Source organism: Mixophyes fleayi, chromosome 7 (assembly GCF_038048845.1).
Source record: "Mixophyes fleayi isolate aMixFle1 chromosome 7, aMixFle1.hap1, whole genome shotgun sequence".
Lineage (NCBI taxonomy): Eukaryota > Metazoa > Chordata > Amphibia > Anura > Limnodynastidae > Mixophyes > Mixophyes fleayi.
In genome coordinates, this window is record NC_134408.1 from 115,784,160 (window position 1) to 115,804,053 (window position 19,894).

Sequence of the window (19,894 nt, forward strand, 5' to 3'; positions counted from 1 at the left end):
GGCCAGGGCCTACATGGAGGAAATAAAGTGAATAAAGGGGGTGGTCCTTAAGTGGTAGCAGATTAGATGTTTTCATAGTTTCCTCCCTGCACATTTTTCAGAGCATTTGCCATCCTGCAAAACTAAGTGCAGAATGCTGGCTGCTACAGGAGTGCATCTAAAGACCATAAGGTGAGCTTGCACCTTGATATGCACTTGGAGGTGTACTTGCACACATACAAAAGCCTTGTAGATATTGTGGTTTGTAAGTTACTCTTACTGGGTTCAAGTTGGTATTAAGATGACTTAGATTGTTATTTAAAAATTTTACGTCACCTTTTAGTTGAAAAATAACAGTTAAATGTATTATCTACTGAGCAGCACTGTATTTCATGCATACTTCTCAACCTTTTTCAATTGGAAAATTAGAACAATAAACCATGTCCTGATCTGCACACGCCACGCCCAGTTCTGTCACCTTATTAAACCCATTCCCCAGAAGGTCACACCTTTTTCCCAATAGGACATACCAATAGGACATACCCCTACTGAAATCTAAAAATCAATGCTGTTGGAAGGTGTTTACTGCATGGATTGTACTGATGCATGGAAACTAAGTTTCACCTGAAGTGAACAAGTCCCAAATGCCAAGACGAAATGGAACTACCATAACAGCATAAAGCAGGACATGTACTTTATTTTCAGCATAAATCAGCAAGATAAATAATAATGACTCAAGTCATCTTATTATTAACTGACTGATATGGCTGTCAATCTCTTTTCAGTCTAGGAAGTAGATATGTGGAAAACTTTGACTGATAATGAGTGGATTACTGATTGAGTTAGCTATGCACACATGATCAAATTGAATGTATTGTCGCAAACACACGTGTCAATTTGTTTTCTGATTCGATAAACAACTAAATTATAGAATTATATTATAACGCATTTAGACAGCTTTCGAAATTATGATAATGAGAAAAACGCGTATTTTCATCTATGCAAAAACTAACCGCAGCATCCACATGTCTCTCGGACGTATGTCATGACATCACATTCCTGGGAAAGAAATATAAATATGTCACAGATCATGACTGTCGTGTTGCATACACGGATATATAAATCCTGTCGCATTAATGTTACACAACAAAAAGGCCTTCTACATCAAAATTTACTCCCTGTCACTTGAGTATCATACAATACTCACCGTCAAGGCAGGGTCACCTGGTGGTCCAATGTCACCCTAAGTATAGAAGATATAAAAAGTCATCAAAGAACCAAACCTATATGGTGCCTAGGCCATGCCAAAATTGTAGGCCTATTTATATAGAAAGTATGGGCTTGATACAGGTGTCTGAAGAGGACAGTGTTTTTTATATGTATGTCAGTATGTGGATGATATTGGTAAATGAAAAGTATGAGAAAAAATATAATGTATAACAAACAAGTATAAATGTACCGGAGATCCAGGTCCTCCAGCTGGTCCTCGCTCGCCTGGTTCTCCTGAAGGTCCCGGTTCACCCTATGCATGGAAAAAGGAGAAAAGGAAAATGATTTGCAATATGATTATTCTGGATATTCTCTATAGGAATCATACATGATGCATATACGTTAAGCTGACTGAGATACATACAGGCTCTCCTTTCCCTCCTTTAGGTCCACCTGATCCTTTAAGTCCTAAGTCTCCTCGCCCTCCCTGTGGGAAAGACAAAATGAAGATAACATAGAGCACAAAACAAAGAATATAATAGTACCAGATATGTATGTGTAGAAGTTACATAATCAATGTGTGTCTATGGGACATATCTATTCACAAGTAAACAGAACTCTGAGATGATTTGTACAATATCATATAACCAAATAGTTTTACTTGCCATGTATTTGTGTGTACACATGTATATGATTATAGCCATATTTACATATTCCCTGCTTAAAATAACCATTATTTATATTTTCCTTTTTTTGTGAGTTTAGAAAATTAGAGTACAGTATATAAAATGCACTTGAATTATTATTTGTGTTAAAGATTATGTCAGCCCAGCTGGAGATATATGTCTCTTTACCACTGTCTCCATGCTGCTACGGCCAATCACAGCAAATCACAGGGCCATGAAGACAGTTGTCAAGGTAAAAACTAGTTGGAAGTTATATAAAACAGGATGAACTTCTCCTATAAATCAGAACACTCACACCTGCTTGAAAATCTAAGAGACCTCTGTGAGACATATATTATACATATATGTATAATTATTTATTATTTACATTACAATATGGACATCATCACATCCCTATAGCAATTTTAGTATAACTTTATTATTACAAGCTTGTAATAACATCAATAATATGATTCCATTATGTAAACATTTGCATTTATATTTGTAAATATGTTATAGTTTCCAAATATTCAATCAGTTCCAAACTCTATTTCCTTTCTCTGTCCTGCTAGTATACATGACCCTAAGAGTTTTCATAGTTAACTTCCTTGTAGTTCAATATGGATGCGGTCATATGTAATGTCATTCCACATATGGATATTTTTATTTTCTGGTTATTCTTTAAATAGCCACACCAAGGTGTTTTCCTTTCCCTACCCCTCTTTCTTTATGTACTGCAATCCCTTTAGTTAAACCAAGATTGATACTTAAGAAAATGTTCTTTATAAGCAAAAAATATATAATTAGGAATATTTTATAATTAACTGTAAGAAGTGGGCAACACAGTTGCACAATGATTAGCATTGCTGTCTCATTACATTGAGGTCATGGATTTGATTCTGACCAGGGCCCTATATGTGTGGAATTTGAATGTTCTCCCCATGTTTGTGTGGGTTTCCTCCAGGTGTTACAGTTTCCTCCCACACTCCAAAGACATAGCTGTAGGTTAGTTTTCTAACAACAAAATTAATCCTAATCTGTGGTAAGGAAATAGGATTTTTATACTTACGCAAAATCCGTTTCTCGTAGTCCATTGGGGGACACCGGGAACATTGTGGTAGAGAGTAGTATGGGCACATTAAGAACCTTGTTAACTGCCCTATCCTCATGAAAAATAAGAAGAGATGACTTGCATGATAATGCTGCAAGCTCTGAAGCTCTTCTAGCTGACGAAATGGCAAGGGGAAAACACTTTTCAGACCAAAACTTTAATTCTACAGTGTACAAGGGTTCAAACAGGGAATGCTTTAAAGCATTTAACATCAAATTTAAATTCCAAGGCACTACCAGAGGAACATACGGAAGTTGTACATGAAGCACCCTCGGAATGAATAAAAATTTGAACATCATGATTAATAGCAAGTCTTCTTTGGTAGAAGACTGAAAGAGCCGACGCCTGACCCTTAAGTGATCTAAGATGCAAACCAGCATCCAGTCAATCCTGCAAGAACAAAAGCAACTTAGACAACTGAGCAGAAGAAGTAGGAAAACCCTTTTTTTCATACCAGGCAATATATGTCCTCTAGACACGGTCATATATTTTAGCTGAACCCGGGTTGCGAGCCCAAAACATGATTTGCACCACGCGCTCAGACAAACCCTTAGCTCGAAAGATCATGGCTTCAAAAGCTACGCCGTTAAAGCCAGATGTTCTAAAATGAGATGATAAAATGGTACTTGACTTAACAGGTCTGGTCGTAGCAGCAGATGCCACAACCGACCCCCCCATCATGGAGAGGACATCGGTGTACCAATCCCTCCGAGTCCAATCCGGCACCACCAGAATGATTGGAACGCCTTCTCTTTTTACCACGGAAGCGTGGCTACCGGTGGGAATAGGTAAACTAAGCTGAGCCCATAAATTAGCAGACAGCCAGAGGATCTCTTGCCCAGGAGCAGAAGAGATGGACTTTGTGGTTTGACTGAGACACCATCATGTCTATGTCCGGTTGACTCCACCTGTTCACCAACGCGAAACACCTCCGGATTCAGGGACCATTTGCCAGGATGCAGAGTCTGCCTGTTGAGAAAATCCACTTACAAATTTTTGGTCCTTGAGATGAAAATTGCCATGACAGCCTGAACTTGAGATTTGGTGCACCGAAAGATCCTGTGCATCTCTCATATGGCTAAAGAACTCTTGGTGCCACCCTCGTGATTTAAGTATGCCACCAACGTGGCATTGTCCGATATTGTCTTCACAGCCTTTCCCCGCAGCAAATGTCCAAAGAACTTGAAACCGGGTGTGAAGACTGACTGCATCCCAACCCTGAAGGCTGACATCTGTTGCAATCAAAGTCCAATCCCAGATAAAGAATGGTCGACCCCTGCAGAGATTTTCAGCCACCAAAGGAGCGACTGACGCACTCGAGGATGAAGATGGAACACCTGATCGCATAGATTCAGGTGGGATTTGTTCCACTTAGAAAGAAATTCCAGCTGGAACTTCTGTGCATGAAACTGAGCAAACTGGAGCGCCTCGAAAGTCGATACCATCTTGCCCAGAACCCTCATGCAGAAGTGTACAGCGGTCTGTTTGACAGTCAACAGAGATCTTACCATTTCTGTAAAGCCTGAATTCTGTGTGGAGGCAAGAAAACCAGCTGTTGTTGGATGTTGAATAGAAGTCCCAAAAAGATCATCCGTTGCGTCAGAGACAAGTTGGAATTTGAGGATCTAATCGTGGGATTCCAAAGGCTGGGTCCTCACCTGGATGTAGGACATTTAGAAGAAGATCATCCAAGTAAGGGATGATCGTAATCAGCAACAGAGCAGTCATAACCGACATGATCCGCGGAGCTGTGCCTAGATCAAAAGGAAGTGCCTGGAATTGGTAGTGATCCGACTGAACTGCAAGCCTGAGGAGGGACTGATAACCCTCCCAGAAGGGAACATGCAGATAGGCATTATTGATGTCTAGAGCCACCATGAACTCCCCTTGTTACATACTGTGAATCACTGACCGCAAAGACTTCATCTCAAATGGAAATGTTTAAAGATTTTAGATTCAGAATCGACCTGAACAAACCATCGGGTTTTGTAAGAAGAAACAGGTTGGAATAAACCCTAAACCTTTTTGTGATTGCTGAATAACTACTCCGAAAGAAATCAGGGATGAATGGCCTCTCGCAGAGCCAGTCGCTTTTTCGGACATGGGAAGCTCTGTGGAAAAGAACCGCCTGGGAGAATACCAGAGGAGATCATGCACTCCCTGTACCCAGACTGAAACCATGATCCCTGAATAGAAGAAGACGACGGGCTCCCACCACGGCAGATCCTAGAGGAACAGAGTGCTCATCACGCCGACTGCTTGTCTGCTGACTTAGCAGCCGGACACCGAGCAGACAAGGCCTAACATCCACACTGCAGATAACTCATGGGGTCGGGCGACTGACCTCTGGAGGACTGACACGTGGAGTACTGACCTCAAGTTCTGCCCGAAGATCGAAATGACCACAACCTGGACATCTTCGGCTTGGGAGCATTGACCGGGAAAAAAGCTACTCTTACCTCCTGTTGTTTGACTGATAATGGTGTCAAGTTGAGGCACACACAAAACACAACCAGAAAATGGAATTGTTTCAAGAGCCTTTTAAGACTCAACATCAGCCTCCCAGGACTTAAGCCAGATTGTCCGATGAGCAGAGACCGCAGAGGCAGAGTTTCGTGCACCAATCAGTCCCGTGTCCAGAGCCACCTATGCTAAGAAATACATAGCTCTCTGAAACTGTTCTACCAAAGGAAGCACTTCAGAAGATGGTCTCCTGACCAACAAACCTTCAGACAGCTGTTCTGAGCAGCGCTCTACAGCTTTGTCAACCCAAAGAAGGCCGCAAGGAGGCACCTGCTGCCACAAAAACTTACTTAAGGACGCTTTCAACCTTACAGTCTGCGCCTTCCTTAAGAAGGGTATTGTTGGGAAGAGGGATGGTAGTGACCATAGCCAGGCTTGCAACTGGAGCGTCCACTTATGGAGGCGACAACCATTTAGGAGGAAAAGGATAACAAGACTGCAGCGTGTGGGACACCTGGAACTTATGATCCAGTGAAGACCAATGCTCACCCAACAACTCTTCCAATTGGGAAGAAGAGGGAAAAGACAATGAAGTTTTTGTCTTCTTTGCAAAGAGAGAATGTTCCACAATCTCAGGGACGACTGCCTCAGGAATCTCCAGCCTGTATCAAATTCTCTACACTTTGACAATCAGGAAGAACTTCCTCCACAAAAGAGGATTTCTCCACATCAAAATCAACAACCACTTTGCAACAACTGTTCCTGAGAAGACCAGTCAGAATCTGATTACTCTGCAGTAGTACCCTCAACTGCCCACGTTTACAAGAGCCGGAAACGGAAACCAAACCCTGTACCAAGGTTGCAAGACACCATACCCAGGCCGGTTCTTCAGAATGGAACCTGGCCTAACGAACCAGGAACAGAATCCGCCACATTTGTTACAGAGGCAGAGGGACTTGGAGAAGGACCGCCCACTGATTGGGACTGCACCAATTGGGCAAGCTTAGCTTCAGTATTGGCCAGTGACCAAGCCCAAGCCTGCTCCGCCGAGTTAGAACCAGAATCTCCTGACACACCAGGCATGCGATCCCTAGACTGGCAGATTGCAAACAAAGCGCCTCAGTTAAATACGGCATAGGTGAACTTCATCAGAGAAGTCACTCCAGTCTTAGCCCTCAAGAAACTCCCCCTATCTAACATGTTACACACAGATGCAAAAAAACACACTGAAAAATACAAGCAGCGCACAATCAAAACACAGAAAGTGAGCCTGCTATACAGCTAAAGAGCCCTAACAATCTAAGGGACAAACCAATGAGAAAAAAAAAACCCAAGCCCGTTACCAAGACAAAGGACAGAGAAAGGAGAAGCTGCAGCTCCAAAATGGCTGCCTATCCTGGTGTCTGCATACAAGGAGTGAGAGACCACCTGGGAGGAAGTGCATGGAGAGGGAAGAAGCACCTCCCCCAAGGGCCCAGCACTGGATAGGCAGCCATCCAGCTGGAGAGCCCCCTCCACCAAGCCAGCAACTAGCAGGGGCTTACAACATTACTGTAACTCCTACCTGACCCAGTCCCCTAAACATACTAATGGCTGCCTCTAGTAAGAGACAGCCGCCCTGAGGTCCACTGTGCCTTCTAACCCCCCTCTCCTAGCACTGTACTGGGAGAGGGCTTCACTTACCTGCTGCCATCCCTCCATTTGCACAGTGAAACACGGACTGCTCCTGTGCAGTCCCTGCTAGAGATGCAGGACACAGCCTGTGGCTGGCTCCCCAGAGGTGTGCGTGCTGTGCGCTGCCAAATCCAGGCAAGAACCACCGGCCCTACAGTGACAGCCACAGACACAAATCTCTGAGCCACCGATGCAGCTGTTATGAGACAGGAGGCAGAAGCCTCTGATAGCAAAATTAGCCCTAAAACATTTGCCAGGCACTAAACTTAAAGACCCCTATACAGGAAGTGAGGTAAAGAGAGGGAGGAGCTAAGGTTAGTTAACAAAGTTCTTACAGCTGCCATCACCTACCCCCACTACTCTATACCCCAATGTCCCTGGTGTCCCCTACTAGGAGGATAGAGAAATAGAAATTGCAAGCTCCAATGGGGCAGTGACTGATTATGAAATATTCTCTATAAAGAGCTTTGTAATATGTGGATGCTATATACATGTTAATAATAATAACTTCAATATTTCATGGAACCAAAGACACATACAGCATAATAGACTATAACTGCATTGTTTTGTCTTAGACTGGGTTAAAGTCCATAGCATATCTTACCAGAGGTCCTGGGGATCCCTTGTCTCCTTTATCACCCTAGAACAAAAGATAAGAAAGTAATTTACTATAAAATAGAGACACACCCACAGACATACAATTCAAGACCAGGGATATATATCTGCAACTTTTTATAAGGTTATGCAACATCAATGTCCTAACAAATGCCTGTTTTATGTTTTTTTTGTAGCATTTGTATTCATACTCACCAAATCACCCCATTTTCCTGGGTAACTGATACCAGGTCTTCCTCTGTCTCCCTATGAGAAAATAGCATAGAATTAAAACATCCCATCATGGAATAACTGTCTCACAAACGTCTTCCTAGAGTTATCTCTATTTTAATATCACTGTTTCAGTATTCAATCATTTTTGAAAAAAACCCAAAACGTTATAATTACATTTAAAATAAAAAGATTTTAAAAGTAACCTAGAAATTCCGTTGCCAAATAGAATGACAATGTAGTTGTTACAGTGTATATAGAGCATAGGAGTCAGAGGTTATAGGTTATTACAATTATCCCCCTGAGAGGAAGCAGACGTTAGGTAAGTGTTGATGATAAAGATTATATTTAGAAGCTTCAGTAACAAGATGAGTAGTTGAGATATAACTTTGTTTGCACTAACTTTCACTGATTATAGGATGCATTGGCATCAATTCAGAAGCACCGGAAGATTAAAATTGACAGTGGTAAAGAACCAATTAATCCATTTAATCTACCTACACTTATACTTTTTTTGTCTTATTGTTTTTCACTATTTTTATGGTGGTCGATGGTTATTTTTTTTTTTGTGTTTTTTTTTATTATTAATATTGCTCAAATTCATAGCAACCAGTCAGCAATTATCTTTTATCTGTCTACCTAAATTAAACAATGAAGGCAAATGTTTGCTTGATTGCTATGGTTTTAGTGCACATTTACACCTTTGAGGAACTTTAGTAAAACTGTCCGGTCTTCCAGAACTGTACAGAATACATAAGGTGAGGTCTTCTCAGTGATAATATAACTTCTTTGTCTGTCCAAATTCCTTAGTTAAGTGCATGCGTAAGCCATCCTGTCGGATCACGTGCATGTGCAGTGGAACTTAAAGTCAAGATCTGAGCTTTAGTTTCACTAACTGAATAAAAGATTAAAAATAAAATGAGTTTAAATGTTGATCTTATTTATTTTTTTAAAAGATAAGTCATTTTAAACTGTATTGCATTTAAAAAAATGTTTTCTTACAGTATAAAACATTTTTAAATGCTGTTGATCGCCATCCTGAGAAATTATACCAGTCCAAATTTGTGTATGCATCTGAGGCCCCCAAAAACTTGTGTCACAACAAACTAAATACAATAGTGATAACAGGGAAAGAGGGCAGATGATGCAGCAACCGTGGTCCAAAATTAGTAAAACTGAGCGGCTTATGGAAGCTGAACAGTTTTTTTTAAACAAATTAATGTGAGGTGAGTAGTCCACTTGCTCACTTCAACAGACCAGTCATTCTGGCATCTGCCAAAACTGGCAAATCGAGGATGATCCATTTACCTTAGGTCCCAATTGGCCTGGATTCCCTCTGTCACCCATGTCACCTGCGTCTCCGCGTGAACCCTGCAAAGTAAAAGAAAAACAAACAACTACATAAATAAGAGGATAGTTTATGACAGTAATAGTGGTGACAGAACATAGTAAAAAGACAACCCACATCAGCCTTGAAGCAAAAAATAATAGTTGCACCGATGTGAACACTTACCTGTAAGAGCGTTATGTAGCTCATGTTACAAATCCATGTTTCTCACTCATATACAGGGATTAACCAGAGGGCTAACTGGGCTACAGCCCAGGGGCCTATGGCATCCAGGGGGCCCTTCAAAATTCTCAGCAGCAGTATTGATCGGTCGGGGGCGGGGGCGCCCCCCGGCGCGATCAGTGCTGCTGAGCACTTTCACTGTTAACCCGGGATATCGCCGGGGCACAGGGCAGTATAGATAAGAAGATTCCCGGGTCGGGCGGGTTTATACTGCACCTGCCCGACCCGGGTTTTAGAAAAAAAAAAGTGTAAAAAAATGATTTCATAAAAAAAAAAAATACATAACAAATGTTTACTTAACTTATTTTCAGCCAGCGGTGTCTCCGGTGCATTGCCGGCTGTCAGGGGGACCTCTGGGTACTAAAATGACGTAATTTCTAGTCCATTAGAAATGACGTAATTTTGGTACCCAGAGGTCCCCCTGACAGCCGGCAACGCACCGGAGACACCGCTGGCTGAAAATAAGTTAAGTAAACATTTGTTATGTATTTTTTTTTTAATTAAAACATTTTTTTACACTTTGCCATTTTTTTTTTTTACAGTATGAATGGTGAGACCCGGGAATTACCCAGGTTGCACCATTCATACTGCAGGCGAGCGGGGTCCAACACGTGAATTACCCCTCGCAAAATCCCGGGTCTAAGTCCCGGGATTTTAGACCCGGAATGTTGTGGTTGGACTATTCATACTGCACCAAGACCCGGGTTTTTCAGCGTGCCTCTGCAAAAACCCGGGTTTTTGGTGCAGTATGAATGGGGTATAAGTAATAGTTTTATTACAGCTTTCTAGTTACTTTAACTGTCTGATACTGTTGTAAAAGGAGGCTAGGAAGACTATTTATCAACTCAGATTACGGTGATACAGCCAATTTTTTAAAAAAAGGATTTATCATCGCAATTTAACAACAAATATTCGCAGGGCCTTTCTCTGGAGACATTTACATGCGTTATCAGGTCCTTTGCTATGAGGAAAAAAGAAAATAATTCAAAAGTGGACCCAATTTATTTTTTTTATTTCTTAAAAAAAGTTTATTAAAAGCGCTAAACATTATTAATTAAAAAAATGCTATTTTGAAAGAAGAAAGCATTTTTCACAATTTTGATCTTTTATCGCAATCTTAAGATGGTGATAACAGGTACAAGTACCACAGGAAATTGTCAAACAGGGTTCCCCAAGGCACTGGGAAGCCTTCACCAGCGAACCTTGCCGCTGTTTTCGCCACATGTAATAAAGACAGTCCCGATGTTCCCTCACTCTCATGATTAATTAAAGTCATGAAAAAGGCTACACCAAGCATTATTTTAGAATAAATCTGAAAAGTTCCATTCAATGAAAGCATACTTGTCTACTTTTAGGACCAACCCTCCGAGTCATCGCACAGTTGGGGACACAAATATTGTGGTCACAATGTTGGAGAAATGTTTTAGAAAATGATTGTAAGGATTGTTATTCTTTGCCCCATCTGGGAAAACGGTTGACAAACAGCAGCGGAGACTGAACATGGATTGATTATAAGACATGCTGCGCTATCAACGGAGCTGTTTTTAGAGACAATGGGCCTGATTCATCAAGGCATGTATCTGCCGATTCTGAGTGTATCGTATGCAAAATCACTATGCGCATATCCCAAATCCGGGACATAGGGCCATGAAAGGATCAACGTCAAGTGCAAATGACACCTAATACAGCTTACGAGTTTGGGGAGGGAAAGTAGTAGGGAGGGGGCGTTCGTTGGTAGTCAATATAAAGTAAGGGCAAGCTAAACTCAAGCATACACAGCCACGTCTGAATCTAGGATACTTACATTCCTGCCAGGTGCTCCAACAATTCCCTGTGCTCCCCTTGGTCCTGCTGCCCCTCGATCACCCTTTAGGGAGAAAGGTGGATGAGTAGAGTACATGATAAAATCAACATGAAAACTTATGTTTACTTTAAGTTATGAAAGTTGTGTGTGATGTCACTTACAGTAGAATGGTTAAACCCACCCATACCTACACGTTTTTGTAATATTGCAATATTTAAATATATTAAATAGTACACAATATTAAAATGACATTTCCCCATTTAAAGGGGTCACCTAGCTTAGTTATTCCTTTCCTTTACCCTAATGACCTTCCAATCATATTTTTTTATTTATATTTCCCACACCAGCAATTCCACATATTATACAGCTGTCAGCTGCTGCGTTTCCATGCAGAAACGGAATATTTAAGATATACTGTAATGTTCTGTATTTAATAGTGCTGACAAAAATAACACATTACATTCTCAGGGATACAGGAGAGCTGCGCAGTAACATGAGCCTGTAGACCCCATTAAAATGTTTTCATGCCATCTAGAATCTGAGCAGAGCGCTATTACCGTTATGGCAGGGGGAGGTGGGTGAGGAGGGGGATTATCAATTTGGCTGCCTTAATGAAAAATCTACTAGGAAAGAGATACTAGGTCTGACTTATTTATCAGCAAGAGTTCTACAATATAGACATGATTGAAGGAAATTATATTTCAAGTTATCAGAATGAAAAATATTTCATGTACTTTGGGAGTTTGCAAACACGTTGAACTGTTGACTTTTGTAACCTAGATATTGTCACTTACAACATGGTTAAGCTATGGATGCTAATTTTCAACTGGGTGCAGAATTTGCACAGCGAGTAAACCATGTTACACTGCAAGAGGTGAAAATGCACACATTTTTTGGATGCAGTGCAAATACTGCATGTTCTTCCACACTACACATGTCATGAGCCCTACCCAGGACGGCACGGCTGGTTCCTTTTGTGGCCATGACCTGGCTGTTTCCCTGGCAGCCGGGACGTCACTCACAGCCACAGCGTCACGCAGAGGCGGATCTAGAATGTATTTATATATTTTTGGATGGGGGATTTGTGCCCCGCCCCCTTTTTTCTTAATAGAAGCAGGGGGCTTCCAGCGGCAGCTCACTATACTGATGTTCCCGGCGGCTGACAGGTAAACAGATAATGCTGATTGTGTTAAAACACCATCAGCGCGGCTAGACAGGATTCTCTGCCTGTCTGTCAGCTGCTGGGAACATCGGTATAGTGAGCTGCCACTGCCGCTAGGGGGGTGATTGCCTCGATTGCGCCCCCCCCTGGATCTGCCACTGGCGTCACGGCCGTTACCAGCGTGAATGAGATGCTCTTCTGAACACCGCTGCTTCCCAGCTTGGAGTTTGACAGCTGGGGCGTGTGTGCAGTAGAGTTGTTTAATTATCAGCCTGCTGTGCCTGATTTAGGGGGCTGCACTATGATTTTCCCCTTGCAGTATTTAAAGCGTCCCTGCCGCTTATAGCGTTTGTGGCTCACACCTGCTACCTGTTTCCTGTGGATACTCTGCCATTCTGATTTGACTCCTGTTGTGACCTTTGACTTGCTTACTGGACCCTTGGTCTGTACCTGGTTACCTGAGAAATCTCGCTGGTTCCTGTGCCTCCTACCTCTGCGCTACATGATGATACATAAGCTTTTCTTACTCTAGAGTTAAGTCCTGGGGGCATTAGTACCTGCGAATGCAACTAACTCAACGAAAAAGGCGGCTGCTATAGGTGAAGACCTCTACCACCAACTTGTTCTAAAACCTTATGTTCGTTGACACTAGCCATAACAACATATATATATATTAGCCAACTCTATTTTTGCGTAGCATTTTAGAGTTAGGCTAGGTCATGCCCCAATCACAATCATAAATGAGGTTGTGCATTTTACACTCAACAAATGCACAAAATGGTTGTTCCCGGTAAAAATGTTGCACCCAGTTTGCTCTTTACTCTAAATCTGCCCATTAGTGTAGAAATGGTTTGATACAGGGCTTCATTACTTGATCTGTGTTAGTGTACTGGGGAGGTTAGCATGATGTGACTGTGTAATTATGAATATATGTTTGTGTGGTTTGTACGTGTTAAATTGTTTCCGTAACAACTCACCTTGGCTCCTTTCAAGCCAGCTTCACCACCAAGACCTCGTGGACCCTCTGGTCCAGGATCTCCCTGAAAAACAAAAATAGAATATAATGTAACACAGGACATGCAAATGTGTTTTAAAGTGAGGTCTATAGACCTACTTAGTAATCTACTGAAGCACAATTTTACCTACCTTCTCTCCTTTGGGACCGTCAGTTCCTGCACTTCCTTTGTTACCAGGATCTCCTCTACGGCCCTAGATGAAGACGGGGAGTGAACAAGAATGAAGTAGAGCAGAAGTAAAACAGTTATATAGTGTAAAAACAACATCCATAAATCAGTGAGCATTAAACAGAAACTACTTAGACAAACAGCAGCTTACTGGCTCTCCCTTTACTCCTCGTGACCCAGGTCCTCCTTTACCCCCTTTCACACCTGGAGATCCTGGAGATCCTTGATTTCCTTGAGGACCCTAAGAGCAGAAAAGGGGAGTTAGAGAAATATATTGGAGGTAGAGGGACTATCAGTGGGTATAAATTAGGGAAATGTCCAGAATTGAGAGATTGGAATACATATTATATGGATGAGAAATATGTCAATTAAAACACAATAAAAAGATAACAAGAAAAATAAATACAAAAAGTCATAAATAAGAAGAGAGACTGCTAATGATGAATAGTAAAATAAAGATATGGGAATGGGAGCATTAATTCATTGAGGAATATGGAAAGATAAGTTAAGGACTATCAAAATAAGAATTGCTGGAAGGTGATGGAAGGTCACATGAAGAGAGTGTAGAATATGTGAGAACTGTAGACTATGACCTAGAGCAGGAGTGATAAGTGTAATGAAAGTCAAAGGCACTATGGCCAATGGTGACAATTTCATGGAGGTGGAATTCATGCATTTTTTTATCTATTTAATAATTCACAAGCTATTTCTAGCAGTACCCATACATCTCTATGGACCTAAGCAAAACATACCTTAGAAATAGGTCATTAAATGTCTTCATGATGAACCTACCTGAATCAATAGAGTACTTGCTGTAAAGTATCAAAATAATCTACTGTATATCTACAGTAGTACAATAGTCATTAAGAACCTATTTGTGATTTTTTCACACAAACTTATTACCTTATCTCCTTTCTCTCCAAAAGGCCCTGGTGGTCCACTACTGCCAGGTCGGCCAGGATCTCCCTGAAAAAATGGAACTTAAGAATTCATAATGTATTGTATAAACATATTCAAAAGTATTAACTACAAGTTAACCCGTGCATGATACTCATGCATTCCAGTCAAATCAAGCTACTTAAGGTGTTAAAAAGGTTCTTGTCATCTTCATCGCCACACACACACGCCGCTAGGCTTTTATATATTAGATAATGCTAAGAATTTAGTAGGTCAGTATAGTATATAACTCTGCCCAGCAGGTGGCGCTGCAGCTTGAGCACTCTGTCACCCGGTAGTTTTTTCCACACACACACACACACACACACACACACTAACACAGCATGTGTGTTCATGAGGTAAAATTACCTCACGAAAATGAGTTTGAGCCCTCAACTCGTAAATTTAGCCTTTACTACCCCTCCCACGGGGGGAAGGGGGGATGATGGAAGTTAACTGACTTCACTATTATAATTTTTTTGTCAAATAATGTCAGTATACCAAATTTCAGGTCAATTGGATGAGCCCTTTCTGAGAAAATAGTTTTTTCCACATACACACACACACACACACACACACACACACACACTAACACACGCCGCTAGGCTTTTATATATTAGATTAGAAGATAATGCTAAGAATTTAGTAGCTCAGTGTAGTATATAACTCCACCCAGCAGATGGCGCTGCAGCTTGAGCACTCTGTCACCCAGTATTTTTTCCACACACACACACACACACACTAACACACGCCGCTAGGCTTTTATATATTAGATTATTGTATATTAGACTATGTTCACATATTTGTATGTAGCATGTTATGCCTTGTGTCAAGAACTCATGCCTGCGGAGTCTATCCATCAGTGATCTAGACACAAGAGGCGCCTGTATTACATAATAAGACATCACACTGAGGGTGAATATCTTCCAGATAGTGAGTGAGTGATCTTGGGCATCAGACACTTTTCTGCCACTTAAATTTTACAGTTATAGTTATTATCATCTATAAGCTGTTGGTGCTATATAAATGAAGGTTAATAGCAATATAAATATAACAATAATATATATACCAACCACAGATATAGAAGTTGAAGATTAGAGGGAGATGCACCTCAATTATAATCCCCCTCACTTATAACACACTCTTTTCTCTCTGCCACTTACAGTGAGAATAGGGATTTGTACAAAATTTAGGGGTGATTAAGAGTTGCCCATAATTGCAATTTTATGGAGTAAATTTGCAGTTTGTGTAAAATTAGTCGCATAGATTGCTCCAGCATTTTGAGCTACAGGTATCTGACCCATGCAGTCCCTTGCGCTTGGGGAGGTGGATGAGGGGCCTCTGCATGTAAGAGCCATACAGTGAGTTAGCCACGCCATTTTGGTGAAGGAGAAAAGTAGCACCACCAACTACCTGAGATAGACTTCATCTGTCACTAATGAAGTACATTTCTGCCACAACATTCCACTTCAATGTATTTTCTAAAATTACAGGGCAATTTACTGTGATTTGGTTGGCAAATCAGGGAAAAAATGTGTGCACTGTGGAATGCACTGCAGTAAATATAATCCTGTAATAACTGTGAAGGTACTAAATGGTTCCAGTAAATAAAAACTGTCCATTCTTTTTTTCCATTATTTTGTACCTGATAACTATATCTATCTATATATGACCATGACTTTGCTCCTACAGATACATTGTGTTATACAGATGAATAAACAAACACCAACCACATACCTGTGGTCCAGGGTCTCCATCTGGGCCTTTGGTTCCTGCATCTCCTGGATACCCATCAGGACCCTGAAATATGAGTCAGAAATATTCACCCTCAATTTCTAATGTAAGCACTGACCTCTTCCTTACACACAGACCTCATGAAATTAAACATGGGACATCCGCCACTGTTTTCTGTAAAACAACTATCTTAATAGGTTAAATTACAGGAGCACTTGGTGTCCAAGGTAAACAGTTGGTGGCTTTGAGTAGAACAAACATAGTAACAGCCAAATCTATATGTATGCTAGGCAATTCCATTTGCAATCACAATGTAACTTCCGATCATAACAATACATTTTATATAAAATAATGCATGGGTTTATACAAAGTTCATCTGCTCCTATAATCACTACTTTATTCAGTTGTTTGCATTGTTGACTGCTTATGGGATGTTACAGAAACAGAATACAGCAAAAAAAATCAATGAAAACAAAAATGTAACTTGTGATCAAATTAGTAAGAAACAATTTAGTATGCTTCTAGTCTTACAGGATTGTGTCTCTCTGTGCTATTTATTCTAACACAATCACATCTAACAGGATAAAACCAACACTAACACATAACATCACACAAGTATAACTAACTTTCAACCTTTGAACAAAACATTACCTATCCAATGACATTAGTTTCAACACAATCACTAATTTAGCCCATTACTTTTGTCACAAGTTACTTGCTAACCAAACCTAATACTAAACACAATAAGAAAGTATTTCCATGTGTAACAAATTAAATTGTTGCACTATACTTTAATCTTACACAAATTAGCCAGATAGCCTTCTTCATCCAACGTTGTATTGCAGAACATCATGTTTAGGATATGTAGAATTCAAACTTATTTTTATTAATTTTGACTCATTTGTCTCAGGAAGTACAAATTAGTAATACTACTTTGGATACTTCCATCTAACATACTATAGTGTAACTGGATATCATTCTACAGGGAATTACAATTGTATAACTGATTGGGCTGTGCACACCAATTCATAATGATACAATCTTTCGACTTATGGCACAAACAAGCCATTACTGCATATCAGGTTGATACTATGATAATTACCTACTTAAGGCCATACTAACATAACCAGCTCCCATGAAAATTGTTGCTAATATGGCAACTATTGGGGAACCTCACCTTGTCTCCGGGATCTCCTTTACAGCCAGGGGAACCAATTCGACCTGATTTACCCTGAGAACAGAGAAAAGAAGATCAGAGGCACAGTTTATCATCATGTAAATATTTGCGAATCTTCCTTTTTTTAATAATCTATTCATAACACTGAAACGGAGGCAAATACAATGTTTACATATTAAATGACCAAAACTAAAATTACTATAGAAATATCATAGGCACAACACTATATACTAAACATTAATTCAAACACATGCTCAGATGTGCACTCTTCACCAGAGTTGTCAGTAGAAGTATAGCACAGCTGATTATTCATGTAGGGTTTTGTTAGTTTTTGTACCTGGCTTTACCCTACAAATCAGACAGCTTTATTTCAAAGGCTTCATTAAGGTACTACTGAAGGGATGGAGGGGGCTTCTGCATTGGAATTATCTGTAGGCAGGGATGCCATATATTGGAATTGACACATAGTAGACAAAGTTCTCATAGGGGACTAAAGTAATTTAGAAAACAAAGAAATATATCCTAGAAATCCATTGCTCTGGGGTTAGCCACAATAGTTGTGTAAATTCTCCTGTGGCTGCCAAACATTTGTGACAATTAAGAAACTGACGAGGGCAGGAAAATTTGTGCAGCCTCCTAGAATAATATTAGGAACTCTGTCTCACTTTTATTGTATGATTTGTGGAGGTTATTTTTAGAGGATTATTAGGTTATTTTTCAATCCTCATCGGCAATATGTCATCCTACATATGGGCGTAGACTGTAAAAAATTAGATGGAGAGGGCAAACTCCTCTTCTACACGCTGAAACAATTTCATTATCTCTTTCAGTATGTTAGTCTCAAGAACTTCAGCCCAGTTGGGTCCATGCTATTGTGCCAGGGATCAATCCATGGATTAAACTATAGTGCAGTGAATTTATCAAAGTTCTTCCTGTAATAGACTAGCCTAACCATTTCCCAAACTTCTAGCGCCTGTACCACTATGGTATATCTTGCTACCTCTAGGGGATCAGTCCCAGGGTACATAATTCCAGACATTCATCTATATGTGACATTACATCTCTCAAGTTAATACTTTTAGTATAGTTTAATTCTCATTAGTGCTGGCAATCCTCTTCCATATAAAAGTAAGGTATATAGTTTAGATATAGTATGTACACATTAGCAACAAATATAGGAGTATTTCCTTACCTTCTGTCCATCTGTACCGTTTCTTCCATGAAGCCCAACTATTCCCTGATATAAAGAAAACATAGTTAGTTTTCTACACCTTCATACATTTAAAATCTGAAGACTTGAGGTACACTTATATGGCAAACCCAACATACCTTCCTTCCATCAGTACCATAATCTCCCTGTGGAACAAGGAAAATATGGTTACAAGAGAAAAAACTTTGATACTAAATCAGATGTGTATTGTGAGTAGGGCTCAAATACTTACCTTTTCCCCTTTTAACCCTGGAACACCCTAAAACAGAAGAGAATGTCATTACATGATGCTCCTTTAGATGAGATATGTAGATATAGCTAATTAGCTATGTGTTTAGTTCTCTTCAGAACAACTTACCTTAGGTCCAGGATATCCAATTGGTCCTTCAATTCCAGGATCTCCCTAAAAAAGATAAAAATGTGAGATCATTAAACAAAATATTATATGGAGGACACATGGTGTACACAACAACTTATAAATCTGTAAGTTACTCACCTGTCGCCCTTTAAGACCAGGAGCTCCTGGTTCACCAGCATTTCCTTTGGCACCCTAAAAATGGAAACACAATTAAGATCACTTACAGTAATATTGGATAGTGGTCAGGGCTGAGACATGGGCTAAGGCTGCCGACTAAAACAGACTCTAGTGTGTGCTTGTGTGGTAGAGAACTGAGTCTGTAAGCTCCAATTGGGCAGGGACTGATGTGGGTTAGATATTCTCTGTACAGAGCTGCGTAATATGGTGGCACTATATAAATAAAGAATAATACTTAGATTTATTTGCAGACATCATCGCCCACAACATGTTGTAATAGGATCACAAAGACCCTTTTTTAAAACTCTCGGGAAATGATTATTGTGTTTGTGGGGACAACATTATAGTATTTTTTTCACATAGCAAGGAATTACCTTACATACCTTACATGAGAGGGTTAAGTTTGAGTAAAAGTGGACCAGCTGTAAGATAGGTTGAACAGGGAGGTAAGTGTACATAAAATCATAATTGGGCGCTTTAATCTTACCTTCTGTCCTCTCTGTCCAGGTAGACCAGGAGGTCCTGGAAGCTCCAGACATTTCAGTTTATAACACTAAAAGAAACAAAACATGAACATGTAAGAAATTAATGCATCACAGACATACTATTGCCCTTGTTCTTACCAATATGTTGTCCTATAGATTGTAAGCTTGCGA

At 40.3% G+C, this 19,894-nt stretch overlaps 1 protein-coding gene across 2 annotated transcripts in view; it reads right to left on the reverse strand.

The window, feature by feature from the left end:
• COL6A2 (collagen type VI alpha 2 chain) overlaps positions 1–19,894 on the reverse strand; it is a 43,414-nt gene that overhangs the window by 11,403 nt on the left and 12,117 nt on the right. For both annotated transcript variants that reach the window (XM_075180456.1, XM_075180457.1), the window contains exons 5-24: positions 19,726–19,791; positions 19,200–19,253; positions 19,062–19,106; positions 18,936–18,962; positions 18,823–18,849; positions 18,686–18,730; positions 17,494–17,547; positions 16,320–16,382; positions 14,550–14,612; positions 13,798–13,887; positions 13,609–13,671; positions 13,440–13,502; positions 11,301–11,363; positions 9,235–9,297; positions 7,912–7,962; positions 7,706–7,741; positions 1,613–1,675; positions 1,439–1,501; positions 1,187–1,222; positions 993–1,038 (exon numbers count right to left, since the gene is read on the reverse strand). In XM_075180456.1, coding sequence (XP_075036557.1) covers positions 993–1,038; positions 1,187–1,222; positions 1,439–1,501; positions 1,613–1,675; positions 7,706–7,741; positions 7,912–7,962; positions 9,235–9,297; positions 11,301–11,363; positions 13,440–13,502; positions 13,609–13,671; positions 13,798–13,887; positions 14,550–14,612; positions 16,320–16,382; positions 17,494–17,547; positions 18,686–18,730; positions 18,823–18,849; positions 18,936–18,962; positions 19,062–19,106; positions 19,200–19,253; positions 19,726–19,791 — 1,081 coding nt within the window. The remainder of the gene's footprint in view (positions 1–992; positions 1,039–1,186; positions 1,223–1,438; positions 1,502–1,612; positions 1,676–7,705; positions 7,742–7,911; positions 7,963–9,234; positions 9,298–11,300; positions 11,364–13,439; positions 13,503–13,608; positions 13,672–13,797; positions 13,888–14,549; positions 14,613–16,319; positions 16,383–17,493; positions 17,548–18,685; positions 18,731–18,822; positions 18,850–18,935; positions 18,963–19,061; positions 19,107–19,199; positions 19,254–19,725; positions 19,792–19,894) is intronic.